This window comes from Sinocyclocheilus grahami, unplaced genomic scaffold (genome assembly GCF_001515645.1).
Source record: "Sinocyclocheilus grahami isolate Dianchi unplaced genomic scaffold, SAMN03320097.WGS_v1.1 scaffold233.1, whole genome shotgun sequence".
In the NCBI taxonomy this organism is placed as follows: domain Eukaryota; kingdom Metazoa; phylum Chordata; class Actinopteri; order Cypriniformes; family Cyprinidae; genus Sinocyclocheilus; species Sinocyclocheilus grahami.
Window position 1 is genome coordinate 2,921,934 of NW_015505412.1, and position 16,074 is coordinate 2,938,007.

At 38.4% G+C, this 16,074-nt stretch overlaps 1 protein-coding gene across 2 annotated transcripts in view; it reads right to left on the reverse strand.

The window, feature by feature from the left end:
• Positions 1–8,573: 8,573 nt before the first annotated feature.
• LOC107597520 (rho GTPase-activating protein 32-like) overlaps positions 8,574–16,074 on the reverse strand; it is a 16,365-nt gene continuing 8,864 nt past the window's right edge. Inside the window, exons 12-21 of one of the 2 annotated variants that reach the window (XM_016288618.1) lie at positions 15,773–15,917; positions 15,586–15,668; positions 15,302–15,409; positions 15,060–15,205; positions 14,751–14,952; positions 14,506–14,651; positions 13,819–13,893; positions 12,898–13,527; positions 9,730–12,319; positions 8,574–9,239 (exon numbers count right to left, since the gene is read on the reverse strand). In XM_016288618.1, the coding sequence (XP_016144104.1) occupies positions 10,053–12,319; positions 12,898–13,527; positions 13,819–13,893; positions 14,506–14,651; positions 14,751–14,952; positions 15,060–15,205; positions 15,302–15,409; positions 15,586–15,668; positions 15,773–15,917 (3,802 nt within the window). In that variant the 3' untranslated portion in view covers positions 8,574–9,239; positions 9,730–10,052. The other variant, XM_016288617.1, reaches the window with a different exon arrangement.

Sequence of the window (16,074 nt, forward strand, 5' to 3'; positions counted from 1 at the left end):
CGACATGAGGGTGAGTAATTAATTACAGAATTTTCATTTTTGGGTGAACTATTCCTGTAAGACTGACTCATCAGCCAAGGACATGTGAACCATCTCAGATTGTGTTCAGATCCAGAACAAATGTCTCACCAGACCAGAGGAGTGCAGCATCCTGCCCTGTTTGGCAACAGAGGGTTAATGTTACTATTAGTTGCGTGAGGAGTGCAGCAGGCAGATTAACTGGGGGTGTGCTACTGCCTTGCCCCTGACCCACATTCTCAGACGGAGCAGGAAAAAAAATATATATCTTCATCGCTGTCACTGGCTGTGTGTCTGAGAGCTTGATCTTTCCCATGGCTGCTGTCAGTGGGAGAGGCAGCCTGCCTCGGCTCAGTAGGAATACGAGGTTTGCCGGTGAGTCATCTCAGTATGTGGTGAGCCACAAAATATCTGGGAGAGAAGAAAGTAAACTTCTGGCAATAATTGATACTTGGGGTTATGGACTGGAGGCTACGTGAGCTGACACTACACCGGCCTTTATATTAACCACAAGAAACACGTCTTGGGCGCAACGGCAGGAAACTTCTCAGCACCAGCTACATGTCAAATGGCACGTCAAAAGATTGCGGTGCCACCGAAAATAATCCTTGATAAATGGCCAACATGACATTAACCAATGCAAGCATTAGTCTCATACATCACTCTCGGACAATGTCCCCCCCAGGCATGTTTTATGTTTCAGATACAAGGCAATATTTCTCAGCTGTAAATGTCACGTTTGACTGTGCAGTTTATCAGCGATCTGTTCCCTTCAGAGAGCGCTAGTTTCGATAGGATGTGGAATTGATTTTATTGAAAAGCTCGTAACCAGTCTCTACCTACAGCTTTCCCTGTGTGCGACTCAGTCTAGCGGAAAGCGGCAGTACAATGTCTCTCTACACACAAACAGCTCCGACTAAAAGAGCTGAGTCACTGGCACTGTTATCTGAGATTGACACATCCACTATTGTCTGAAAGTTTAACTGGCAGAATCAAATCTCACAGCGCTTGTATTAACCCACTATCTTTTAGCCATCTTATTTGGTATTGTTAAAGTCTAATTGGTTTTCAAATTAATTAAGGCTTTAAAGAAAGTATACTTGTCTACACAGGCAAAGACGGGGTTTACCACCTATAAAGACAGCATCGTTGGAGCCTGTAGTCAAGCATTTTCATTGTGCAGTCGATGCAGTTTCTTCTCTTGTTTTTCACCTAATGGGTTTTACTTGATAACAGTGTTGTGGGAGCTTTTTTGAAATAGCTTGTCAAGCTACAAGCTACTTGTGAATTAAAGTAGTTCAACGGCAGTCAAGCTACTGCTCGAAAAAAACAGCAGTTAGCTGCCCTTGCTCATAACAAAAGTAGCTAACTGCTTTGAAGCTACATAAGGAGGTAATGTCTCAGTTAGACTGACAGTCAACTTGAAATGTTGAATTTACACTAATACTTAATATCTAGAAAGATTCCAAAACATAAACAGCAGAATTTAAAGGGATCCCTTGTGATGAAGAAGTACACTTTAGTACACTTTTAAAAAGAGAACTTAGGCTACTACAGAAATAATATTCTTTAAAACATTATAGTTATGTGCAAAAGTTATGTTTTCAGTCACTTGTCTGCATGTTAATTGCAATTAAATGAAAATGTATTACAGTTCAAATTTATATTAAACACATCTGGCTGAACTTTAGAGTGCTTATTTTGATCTACTTAAGTACGACTTAAGTACATCTTTATATGTAATTTCATACTTACACCTGCTGTTTTTGAAGTATAGTTAAAGTGCTGAATGTACTGACAAGCATTCATGGTAAAGTAAAATAAACTTCAATTTCATTTCTTTTCAAACTTGTATGTCATGTATTTAAAATATATTCATAATTACCCATTTGTAATGATAAAGCTGCAATGTAGTACATTTAAAAAATATTAATTAAAAAGTAATATTCAATAACACTACAGTTCAAATTATAATCAAGTACTTTTTATAAGTGTACTTAAGTGTGTTCAGAAACATAGCCATGAAAGTGAATTCCCTTTAAGTGCACTTAAATGGCCTTTTATTTCATTAACATTATACCATATGCAAGTATTTGTTTTTAATTACACTTTTAAAATTTAAGGTACGCTACAAGTGCACATTCAATACAGTTAAGCATACTTCTTTGTCACAAGGGATAGTTCACCCAAAAAATGCCTCATGTCTTTACTCATAAACACTTTACAATAAGGTCTCATTAACATTAGTTAATGCATTATGTAACTGAATGGATACTATATTTGACAGCATTTATTAACCTTTGTTAAAAATGTTCAAGTTCATGTTAGTTCATAGTGCATAAATAATAGTAACAGATACAACTTTTGATCTTAAAATTGTGTTAGTAAATGTTGAAATTAATATTAAGATAATGATGTAAAAGTATTGTGCATTATTAGTTTGTTAACTAATGTAGTTAACTAATTTTAACAAATTAAACCTTATTGTAAAGTGTTAGTTTTTAATCACTGAGGGTGAGTAAATGATGACAGAATTGTCATTCATTCTTAGGAACTATACCTTAATCTAAGTATTACACTATGTAAAAGAAGACCTAAACTGCCGCAGGGATTCAAATCGGTAAATCTGTTCATTTTGTTGAATCTGTCTGAAAGCTATTTCAGTCCAGTGAAAGACATTTGTCTGAACTAGTCTCATTAGCAACTATGAAGAAACATAACAAAGACATCCAGAACTCTCTAGTGACAACAGTGACATGAAAGTCTGTTACCAGTCAAACAATGATTTAAAAATACTTAAAGCAATTGACATTTAATAGACAAGTCTGACATTCCACCAATTAACAATAAGTGCTTTAGGATATTCAATGATCACAAGGGAATCGGGATTTAGGTCTTGTACATTGTAACCCATTTGCAAGTGCACTGGTGTCTTACCCCCAAGAGCTTTTGGTTTCTCTCAAGCCATCCTGACAGAGCAGCTCTCTGTTAAGAAGATCGTGACTGTCCTTGATGTGACACCAAAGACTGAGCTCCACACAGCAAACACTTCCTCCAGCAGATGTTACTGCAGCATATATTGCTTCTCTATAGCTGAGTGCACAGTGATTACCGCTTTGGCCATCTTATTTCTCTCCATTTCTCACTGCACATCACCTCTTCCTGCGGACAATCACATGACAGGAAAATAGAACACTTTAGCCCCGAGAGGTCTGCTTAGATAGATGTCAGCCTAGTTGTGCGAGTCATCTTTTTTGATCTGTTTGCCACAGCGGGTCTAGACAAACAGACAAGTTATTTTTTTATATCTCATTGGGGAATCATAAATTGAGTGTCCACTTCAGTATGGTGATTGTTTATTGAAACGTCTACCACATGAGGTTTATAGTGTTCGTAGAATATCACTGCACTCATCGTACTGTGACCTCTGAGACTCTGAAGTTAAGAGTGAAATATAACAGCAACAATGGACATCAAAAGACTGACATCATATTTTTGTTTCAGGACTGAGTACTAAATAGACCCTATTTTTCTCTTCATCAAAACTTAAATGGGAAGATGCACCTATTTTAGATGAGGTTTGTAATTTGTGCAACCCTGTTTCCAATGTTTGATTTTGTAATTTTGTAAAATAAAAAATAAAAAATATATATATATATCAAATAGACATAATGTACATTATTTACTTACTGACATTATTCAATAAAATAAAATGTATAGTTTATATATATATATTTTTTTAAATTTTGTCCAGAACAATTAACAGGGTTGCAAATTTAGCTTACATGAAACTGTCACTCAGTAGGTGCTTGACAGTTTTGGGGAACAATGGTTTTTATTTACCGATTAACTTACATTTACCATGGATACTTCACGAAAGACGTGATGTAGGCTAGTTCTGTCTTAAGTTAAAGTGCGGCACGAAAGTAAGCGCATTATTGTTAATTTTTTGTTATCTTATCAATGAATGACACAGTTTTGACTGTCATGTGTGTGCATGAACGAGTGTGAAACCTGCTAATTGCTTCCGATCTCTTATGCTGGGCACTTTTTCCATTTAAAATGCACTAACACTGGAAATGATGCATGTGTTTTTCAGAGTATTGGTACATTTTTTGATTGCCGTTTTGACATGCTGGTGTCTACCTGGACATCTATATTTGGTAATTTTTTTTTGTCCAGAACAATTAGCAGGGTTGCAAATTTAGCTTACATGAAACTGTCACTCAGTAGGTGCTTGACAGTTTTGGGGAACAATGGTTTTTATTTACCGATTAACTTACATTTACCATTTCTTAAATAATATTTGCATTCCAATTTTTTGTTACAACTTGTTTTGAGTATTGGGTTTGAAAGGTGAGTTTGACAAATTAAGTCAACATTACAATATTTATAAAAAAACGAGAAAATTATGAATTAATATCCAAATGACATAAATACTACTTCTGTGTCAAAATTTTAAGGAATGTTACCTTTTTTCTTGACTGGGGAAAATCAGTAAAAGACATACTACATGTACATATTACACTAAATAATATTTTAGTATTCTCGAATATAATTAAAATTAGTTAATGAATACAAATAGTTTTACTCTATTGAATTGAATGGTAATAATAGATTTTTTGCCAAATTATGACTGCTGTTTGATATTAAAGGTGCACAGCGTTACCAGATTGGGCGGTTTTGAATTTGATTGTGCGGGTAAAAAATGGTTTGGGCGGGTAGACGAAATTTGGGCTGTATAGGCTAAATTGTATAGGCTTATTGGTTAAAAAGTTTTCATGTACGGCATCCAATCGGTCACCATGATGCTATTAAACACACACTGAAGAGTAGGCTGATGCTGCTGATGCTGCTGATGCTGCTGATGTTGACGTCGCAATATGTAATATGTTCGACAATGTATGGATACTTCACGAAAGACGTGATGTAGGCTAGTTCTGTCTTAAGTTAAAGTGCGGCACGAAAGTAAGCGCATTATTGTTAATTTTTTGTTATCTTATCAATGAATGACACAGTTTTGACTGTCATGTGTGTGCATGAACGAGTGTGAAACCTGCTAATTGCTTCCGATCTCTTATGCTGGGCACTTTTTCCATTTAAAATGCACTAACACTGGAAATGATGCATGTGTTTTTCAGAGTATTGGTACATTTTTTGATTGCCGTTTTGACATGCTGGTGTCTACCTGGACATCTATATTTGGTAATTCTCTTTATTTGCCCTGATTTGATCTGTTTTCCTGGGAAATGTATTTTTTCATATATATTCTTTTATCATCTTTGTTTTGTTTTAAGGAGTTAAAAAGGTCCTTATCAACGCCTTGATTGACATGGCAATAAAAACCTATCACATTATTTTGACAGTTTAAGATTTTGGCGTTTATTTATTTTATTTTATTTTTTGATTGGGCTGGTTTTGGTGAGCTTTTGGGCTGGAAATCATCCACCTGATAGGAGTTATTTACTGCAGCTACCGATGTACCGGTGTTACAATGGTGTTAGACGCTGTACTGTATCTATCGACGAGAATCAGCATGATCGTTTCATGCTGAAGTTTAATGTACATTTAAATTATGAGCTTTAGGGAGCGGACTGCATAATTAATTAATTCTCTTACCTGTCCAGCAAAAATTCAGCAGCACTTTCTGCATCGCCTGTGTACGCTGTACCGATGTTTACGATCGTTTTTTTGTCCTCATCAGTCTTTCTGTCTTCCGGCTTCAGAACTTTTCTGCCTCTACATGTACTGATTCTCCCGTTTTCTCCGCTAGTAAAGAATTATTATGTATAAATAAAGTGTGTTTCTTTGTCTACTCTACCATCATATCTACAGAGGCAGCAGCCAATTAGCGCGAGAAACACCTCGAGTCACATCTTTTCAAGCATGGCGAAATGACACACCGTACGAAATGTAATTATTTTATCTCATGTGAGTGAGTGTACACAATTCAGGTGACTCTTAACGAAAACACAATGTTTTTAATGTGTAATGTGTAAAACGTTTTAAATGTGCCTACTGATTGGACTTTTAATTGCAGATACTGCTAAGAATTCAAGACCTCTGCTGCGACAAAGGCAAAAATCATGATTAAACAGACTAGTTTGAATAGTTTATCTAACATTTATTGGTTCTCACAACAAAAAGAAAAAAAATGGAAATTTGTGCCTCTAATGCTTTGAAAAAAATAACTGGACACCAAAGTATACACCCTATTCATGGAAAGTGCTTTTATAAACGTTAGCCATATATTAAACCTCTGGTAGAAATGGCCATCATTTATCCATTATCCCTTAACCTTTTGGCAGGCAGTGCTCAGCCCTGGCATACAGAGATATCAGTCGACATCTGGCTAAATGGCTGAAATGGACAGCAGCACAGAGTTATAAATATTCAGGTCTACTCTTTTCTACTTTATTGTATTACCACAAACTACATAAACAATGCAGATGAATAGTTTTCAGAGGTTTGTCAACTTAAATAAATTTTTCTTGATAGATTTTCACTCCAGGTGTCAAGGCAAATCAGACCCCTGCATTTGCAACTGAGTTATTCCACCGTGGGTAAAAATGTGAATCAGACCTCAGTTCGTCATAGATAATCAAGCCATCAGCATGCAGATGCCAAAGCCAGAGGTACAATCTCAAATGTATAATCAGGATGAAACGTGTGTGTGTGTGTGTGTTCAAGGCAAGTAACAACTGATCAGTGCAGACTGTGATACGGCATATCTGAACTTCCCTGCTAGAACTTGCTTTTTACATGTTTTTAGTCCCATTGTAATGCCTTTTTGGGCATCAGTGATGTTGGTTAAACGTTGGCCCTGCTCACTTCAGATGGATTCTATTCTGCACTCTAATAGCAGCGTTTAACACTAATGACGGAACACAGCAGCAAAGGGCAAAGGTAAGAGTTTGTCTCTTTAACTGTCTGTCAGCATTGGTTTGGTCACTTGAGGGCACATTAATAAAATGACTATTTGAACTCTGAGGCCGTTGGTGCTAGTCTTTTGCTAACTCTGTATGTTATTTCAGGTAAATAGATAATCATTCCGAGTGCTCTTTTATCAGAGTTGAGGAATAAAACAGAATGAATTTACATGATTTCTTCTAGAAAGAAACTTGACCTGCATTTAAAGGAATTTTTGGAGTCAAATATATCCAGGTTAATCTCACAAAACCTGTCAAGAACATGTTCAGGTCACATTTCAGCCCAAAACCATAGGGGGGGGAAATATCGTTTTTTTTATAAAAAAAAAAATATTTATTTTATTTTTATTTTTTTATTTTATTTTATTTTGATATTTTATTTTTATTTCCAGTCTTCATTGTCACATGATCCTTCAGAAATCATTGTTTGTTAAATGTGAGCCAAAATCATCACAATTAAAAGAACCAAAGACTTAAACTACTTCAGTCTGTGTGCACTGAATTTATTTAATACACGAGTTTCACAATTTGAATTGAATTACTGAAATAAATGAACTTTTCCACGACATTCTAATTTATTGAGATGCATCTGTATATCCACAAAAATATTAAGCAGCAAAAATGGTTTTCAAAATGTATAATACAAAATGTTTGAGAAGCAAATCAGGATATTAGCATGCTTTTTGAATGTGACACTGCAGTAATGCTGAAAATTCAGCTTTGCCATCACAGGAATAACTACATTTATTCATACAAGCATATTTTAAATTGTGATAATATTTCACAATGTTGTTGTTTTGATCTAATAAATGCAGGCTTAGTGAGCATAAGGATATCTTTCAAAAACTTAAAAAATAGTAGCTACTCAAACCATTTCACCAGTAGTGTAATTTCTTTTTGGGCAAAGCATGAGCTGAAAATGACAGGTTTCATGAGATTCCCTCTCTTATTGCGTGATTCTCTCATATGTGCATATGGTTTTAACAAAGGCACAAACACAAGATCCTTTGTTTGCCTTCAGAATTAGCCAGATAAGAAGTTTTGGAGATTTACCAAGTGAACTTCAGATTTTAGAAACTAGTAGCTATGTAGAAGCTAAATATGGTTTAAATGCAAAGGGGTTTTAAAGCATTTTTAAACCACAGAAAGGCAAGACAACTTGGTTCCGGTTCAATTCAATCCCTTCTGACTGACACAAAGTAAAAACAATTAGCGTCTAATATAGCATCCGCCACGCTTCGGTGTCCCACGAGTCACCACCTTAGTTTCGTTCATGCCAACATCCTGACAGTTCAAAACCTTAAAACCAAAATGTCTGGGATAATATACAATACGCGCAGTCTTGCAGAAATAATAATTGTATTGCATCAGAAACCTAGTGCCTCTGAACCTTTGATGTGCCCTCACGTTAACACATATGGAGGAAACTTCAATGCAGAAATATCATTTATGTTCTCCAGTGCTACATCGCCCTCTGCTGTTCACTGTGCAAAACCTGCAGGGGACTCAAATATAGTAACCAGTGCCGGAGCCATTAAAGTGAATGAATAATGAAAAATTCATTAAAACGGAACAATAACAGGACTATATGTTAGTAATATAGCTTCCTGACTTGAAGAGTCAGATTAAAATGCTTTAGGGTGCAAGTGTTTGGTATAACAAAAAGACTGCCCAATAAACCTTAGAACAACAGTAGTCTAGCCGATAAAAGAAAGCAGTCTGTCTTCATATGCTTATAATTCAGCAATTATTTGCAGGCTTTTGTCAAAGAAACAAAACATGATGGTCTAAGCACTGATTATATTAGGTGCAACAAGGGTAGGCTACATGTCTTGATTTTGAATAAATAACTTTAATGAGAGTGAAGCAAAGTAAACATAAAAATAGCATAAAATCAACTAAATTAGAGAACAGTACACTTGTTAAAAACTAAAACAGCAGTTGATCAGAACAGCATATCCCATATGTAACCATGTAATGATTACTACCGCTCAAATGAACGGTTTAGATGAAAGCTCACCCACATCTTTGACTCAGTTAACATGATGAAAAAAAAAAAAAGGAAAATATGTCTAAAGTGCCCGTTGTTACATAAAACACAAACCAACTATAAAGTGCAAGATTTTAAAATGCAGAGGGAAAAACTTCTGGGGGATTGGGGAGATTATGACCTTATATAGTTGTTCTCTTTAAAAGTCAGCCCATATATGCTGATGTCATTGACAAAAAACTTCACCCAAAAACACAAGGCAGTGGCTCCTATATATTGCACCTATGACAAATTTTAAAAGCCTTTGTTAATTTCCAAAAACACAAGGCAGTGGCTCCTATATATTGCACCTATGACAAATTTTAAAAGCCTTTGCTCACATCATATTTTGTGTACTTTTTGCAAACTCTGAGCTCTAGTAACAAAATGACAACACAACACACTAACAAATCAGAGTAGTCATAACCCATTATCATATTCGAGTGAAATTTCTAAATTTACTGTAACATATAGAGTATGCAGTGCATACAGTGAAAGACACCCTTCAGTGAACAAATAAAGCATTTTAATCTTTTTAAAGATTATTTTTTATCTGATTAACAATAGAAAACCACTGCCCTGCAGAGGTCATATATTTCTGGTTAATTTATTTTAGGCATTTATTTATTTATTAAAAATCTGTCATTCGGCATAAATCTGCATCTCGGGTCTGAGCTCTGTCTGATGAAAACCTGTGTGGCCCACAGCTGTGGAATACAGTTTGTTACTATGAAGCGGCATGCAGTTTTAAACCTTTGTTAATTTTTCTCACATCATATTTTGTGTACTTTTTGCAAACTCTGAGCTCTAGTAACAAAATGACAACACAACACACTAACAAATCAGAGTAGTCATAACCCATTATCATATTCTTTGAGTGAAATTTCTAAATTTACTGTAACATATAGAGTATGCAGTGCATACAGTGAAAGACACCCTTCAGTGAACAAATAAAGCATTTTAATCTTTTTAAAGATTATTTTTTATCTGATTAACAATAGAAAACCACTGCCCTGCAGAGGTCATATATTTCTGGTTAATTTATTTTAGGCATTTATTTATTTATTAAAAATCTGTCATTCGGCATAAATCTGCATCTCGGGTCTGAGCTCTGTCTGATGAAAACCTGTGTGGCCCACAGCTGTGGAATACAGTTTGTTACTATGAAGCGGCATGCAGCCGTAGTTTGGGAAAACACCCGAACTAGCTCGGCTGGTCTTAGGGGCTTTCGGATGTATGGATACATAGCTTTCGGAATAGTCTGAGCGAGATGGCACAAACATACTGTGAGTTCTTGTCCTACTTTGGGAAGAGAATGACAGTATGTGGTCTCGCTCCAGAGTCATTTTCGATTGACCAGCTGGATGGCGTGTTTTAACACTCTGCGATCTCTTAGACCTCTGAGGGTCCCTGCTTATTGTACGAATGTACTGGTAGTCTTCTTTAGAGTTGCTGAGAGTCTTATACATCAGCCTGTCCTGGTTGCGGTTTGCAACACCGAAACTATCACTGGACCTGGTATGTTTGAAGTCAGGGCAGCTGTATTCCTTATGGAGGGTCAGGTTGCGTGGCAGTGCTATGGACTCGAGCCTGTGTTGAGGATAGTTGTGCATGGATCGACTCTGCTTCATTTTAAGAGCTGATCTGGCTCCCTGCCCACTGCCATGCCTGTCTGACTTTGAGGGCACCGGCATACCAGGCTCAGAAAGTGGGTGCTCTGGGGAGTAATGGGACACCATGGTCACCCTGTACTTCCCATCAGCCCCTTCAGTTGAAATCAGCATCTCCTTCCCAGAGTTTGACCTGCTTCTAGTGTGCATTGTTTCTTGGCACTGACGGTCGCCTCTTACAAGATGGGGCTGGGACACAACTGGACCCAACAGCCTTTCTTTGGCTGCATTTTCCTGCTTAATGGACTGACTGAAATGTCGATCAGATAAAGCAGAATTAAAAGCCTCGTAGAGTGAAGGGTTCTTCATTCTTGGCTGGAGACCGACATCTCTGGTCATGAAATCAGACTCATTGTTCACCGGGAGGTTGCGTAGAGGCTTGTGGTAGTTCTCGGTATTACCCATCACCTTTGATGAACGAGAGGGCAGTTTGCGGAGCGTGTAAGAGAGAGTGTATCCATGACTGTTCTCTCTGTGTTGATTGTATCGAGCCTCTGAATAGGGGCTGTACCTATATTGAACCTTCCCATCTTCAAAGTAGGGTCGCACTTGCTGGATGTCCGATGGTGGTGGTTTTTGGTAAGCTTTGCTCTGGCTACCTTGACGCTGGAGGAAGAAAAACTTGTCCTCTGGTGGAGTGTGCATTGACCGCACCCTGCGGATGGTGGGGTAGACAGAGGCTCCATCCAATGGCGGATACCTTGGTCCTCTATGTTTATGGAGACCGACTGAGGAGTAGTCTTCCCGTTGACCCTTATATTTAATGGACTGGTGCAGGGATCGTGGCGCAAGGGTATTGCAGTAGTTTCTTGAGAGAACTCTGGGATGGGGACGCCCATCGTCAGGCTGATAATAAGGGGTGCTTTGCCCAACTGGACTCGACCACTGTTGGGAGTAAGCAGACCTTTGGTCTCTGGGTTTGTACTGATACACCACACTTGGTGGAGTACTTGAAGCTTGTGGAAGAACTTCGTGCACTGAAGCAGGCATGGACGTTTCTGCCAATATGGCTCGAAAGTTGGCAGCATTAGCAGCCTGCTTGTTGTGCAGCGCTTCAATGGCTGAATGACTATCCAAAGAAGAGAATCTCTCTGAAGGAGTTGGCTGTAAACTTCCATGTACCTCCATCTCCTCATCAAGGCTTGATCCACCTCCATCTGTACCAACTCCAACATGGCGGATGTTATCTCTCATAGTTGTCTGGCTCTCTGGAGCCCGCTGAATCTCAGGACCTCTGTGAGGAGAGAAATCCTGACAGGGCACATGGGTGCACTGGCCACCAGCTGGTGCATCACAACCATCAAAAAAGCTTAGTCCACTCTCACTGCCATGGCAGGCGCAGGTGCTGCGTAGGCTGCCTGCATCGGTGTGGCTCTCAGTAGACATGGTGCTTGAAGGATCTGGGAAGGTCCTGCTAGACACATACCGCTCCTCTCTATCAGATGTATGTAGAGGAGGAGGAAATTGAAGTGTGAAGAGTGGGTTCTGATGATGAACGGGAGAAACAGGTGTGGGAGGTTCAGAGCTCCAACGTTTGCTGAGTCGAGTGGCCCGTTGGGCAGATTCAGCTAGCGCTAGAGCAAGCATACGAGCAGCACTCTTTACTGCAGGCTGGGGAGTAATGAGAGACACAGACCTCACTAACCCAGGCGTGCATTCAAATGTCACTGCACCTAGATGGAGAAAAACAAACCAACATACTTTTAAATAGAGGAACAAAGGGCTAAAATACAACTTGAAAGTGTGGTTAAATTCAAACTTTCTTTACTTTCTGGTGGTCCTAAATATCCTATTCCACATATTCCGTTAGGTCAAATGCTAGCTGTGATAACATTGTTGGCTTCTCTCAATGACATTATTAGCTGTCTCTATCCCAAAATATTCCTTCAGGTAAAATGCTATAGCTAACATTTGTTAGTTTTCTCTTGCAAACATTCCCAGCAAGGGGTATTCATACCCTTAAGTTGGTTCCAGGGGGAAAAGTTTTGATTTTGCAAAGTTAAACTAACAAAACAAAAGTACAATATTTTGAAACACATTAGGGCTGTAAAAATATACAAAGCTCTTAATTTATTTACTTCTGTAATTAACAGCTTAACACCTTCAGTTACTGTTTTAAGGAGAGTAAACAAAATAATGAGTGTTGGGTTTGGCCATTTTTGTGGATGGCACTTGTAGTGGAACATATGTTACTTTATATAAATATATGGATAATTTTATTATATAGTATGAATACAAGAATGGTGCTGACCTGAGTCTGCTCTTCTGTGCTCCCTGACATCTGCGGATCTACTTTCTGCTTTGCAAAAGCTTGCAGAACGCTGATGGCCTTCACCACCTTTTGTGGACACACTGGGCTTTTTCACAAGGGACATAATGTCAGATGGACAGGACACAGTACTACTCTTTACCACTGAGCTCTTTGCGGTGCTCTCATGGCCAGTCTTAGAGCTGCCCAGTTCCAGATTACTTGAGGTGACTGGCACTTCTTCTGAGCGCAGTGGGATAATATCAGGTGGCTGGGAGGGACTTGTGACTTTGTCAGAATTCTTTGACTCTGTGTGGCTGCCTCCCACCTTCTTGCGACTGCCTCTTTTCTTACTTTCAGATAGAGTGGGATCAACCAGCTGTGTGGACTGAAAGGCCAATGGGTCTATGTCTAAGGAGGCTATGCCTATAAACTCAGAATCTGCTGCAGGGTGGGGTGGAGATATTAGAGCTGGCACACAAGAGGAAGAGGAAACGGTGTCCTTCTTGTGGTCTTTGAGACTGGACCGGGAGTCTCCAGTCAATCTGCTGTCCAGCAGCTCCTCATTGAAGGAGATTGATAAAGCATCACTGGTGGAGAGCGGTCTACGTGGACGATAGATATGTGATCCACCTGAGACAAAACATCAGAGATCAGCCCATGGATGAATATATAGTAACAACTGAAAAACAGCTGACAAATCAATGGAAACAACTGTATTAAAGGTTCTGTAATGTTGCTCTTTCTCCTAAACCACACCACCAAAAGCATGTCAGCAAACCCCGGAGACACATTAACAGAGACAGATGTGATATCTCAGGAAGCATATTTCAATGTTATGTGTTAGGCAGTAGAGAGTGGTATAAAAAATGCTTAGAACACCTTTAAGTATGGAAATGGAAAAAAGTGAAATATGATTTTTACCCTCAAAGTTATGTGAAGAGGACAGAGATTCTTCACTTTTAGCAGATCGTAGTGTTCCATTGTCTCCTCTTCCACCTATAAAAGTAAGCCAGAGTTTAACAACTATATTTTTCTTTTTTTATCCTGCTGACCACATATACCTACACTACTGTTCAAAAGTTTGGGGTCAGTGTGATTTTTTTTTTTTAAATTTAGGAAATTAATAATGCATCCTTGCTTACTAAAATTAAGTTGATCAAAAGTGATCCTTTTATATTCCCACAAAAGATTTCTATTTCAAATAAATATGCTGTTCTTTTGAACTTTCTATTCTTTAAAGAATCAGGAAAAAATATGTTTCATAATATTAAGCAGAACAACTGTTTTCAGCATTGAAAATAAATTTTTTTACTTAAGCACCAAATCAGCATATTAGAAGGATTTCTGAAGGATCATGTGACACCGAAGACTGGAGTAATGACCGCTAAAAATTCTTGCTTTTCCACAACAGGAATAAATTAAATTTTAAATTATTACACACTTATTTTAAATTGTAGAAAATAGTTATTTCTAATGAACAGTTCCATCATTACTTGTGAGCATTGCATATAGTGTGAAAATCATGACTAAAATGCCCTCTAGGTTAGGCAGCTCACAAGGATTTGGAAAGAATACAGGTTGATATTGAAAAGAGAGTCAAAGCTGCACCTGGAAGGGGAGTGGTTTTCATCTCATTGGGCTCACTGGGGTGACGGTGCAGTTTGGGCTTGGCAGTAGCAGAGGACTTTCCCATATTAAAGAAGGAAAACCAGTTTCCCACAGGAGACTTCTTCCCTTTGGTTGAGCCCTTTTTCCTGTATTTACCAGCAACAATTACCAGTTACTACTTCACATCTGCATTTTCCTAAAAGATGAAAATACCACAATACTAAAACCAGTACAAACTGACAGACCTCTCAGAAGGGAAGTCTATGACGGTGTGAAACTTTCCCTGCAGGGCGCCAGGCCCCCCTCCCACATCAATATACTTGCTGTCTGGAGACACAGGAGAGATGAGCTGGGCTTGAGTTCGGGCCTGGGCTTCCTCTAGAGAAAGCAGCTTGGTGGATGGAGAGCTCACCAGTAGAGACTTGGGTCGAGCTAAAGTCGTGTGGCCTATGGATTCAAGTTAGAGTTATGAGCTCATTTAAGATCCTCATTAGTAGAGTTTCATCTAAACATCAATTCTGGTGGGAGGAGAATCGCAGAGGCTCATTTCTCACCTGTGCTGTGGCGGATCAGAGTGCTGAGTTTGGGACTGAACAGAACATCAACGTGATTAAGGATGAACTCAACAACAACCGACTGAACGCGAACTTCCAAGAAAGCAGAGGTGCCGCTGAAACACGCCGACTCGATCTGTTTAGACCTGCAGCAATGAATGAGGAACATTGAATGAATGCAACTTTTCGACACAAATAACATCTTCATAGACAAATTTTCCAAAAGGTATTAGTAAAATCACCTGAGAAGGTTTGGAGCCCAGACAATTGCGAGGTTTTTGCAGTGCATGTTGGTGACAGCGCTGTAAGTCCCCATACGTGATAAATGTCTCATGAGAAACTCAAGAGTCCTGGAAACAAAGCATAAGAACAAATGGATGAACTATGACTTTAAATATAAACAAAAACAAGTATTTTTACATTAGTTGTCACACATTAACTCAACACCCTAATGAGCACAAAAGAATGATGTAATCATTTGCACTTCTCTTTTTCATCAGTAGAGGATGCTGTGCGTTCATCTAACCTGTAGTGTGGTGGAGGCAGCTGCTGTATGACGTCATGGACTTTGACCAGCCTCTCCTCATCAGTGGCTGCTGGTACAGCATCCTGGGAAAATATGCCAAAGCATCACCTCTCTGTTCCGATACTGCTACTACACAGTTGCAGAACATACGTGTGTCCGTGTACTGTAGCAGTGGTTAGATGCTTACTGAAAATTTCTCATATAGCTGGTAGGTCAGCAGTGGGTTTGGCAGCTCCCGGAAGTAGAGTTTGCACAGCGATCCCAATGAATGAATGTCCTGGACGTAGTTGTCCTTAGTGAGATCTGGAACATGCTCCGAGTCAAACTCATGCCTATAGACACAAGAGGGTAATGCATTTTCTTTTAGTTTAATATACAAAATATATTTTTAAATAATAAAAATATATAATATAAAAATGTATTTTGTTTAAACCAACATATTTTATCAGAAAGGGCAAAGACCTGCAAATACTGTTTTTTTTTTCATAT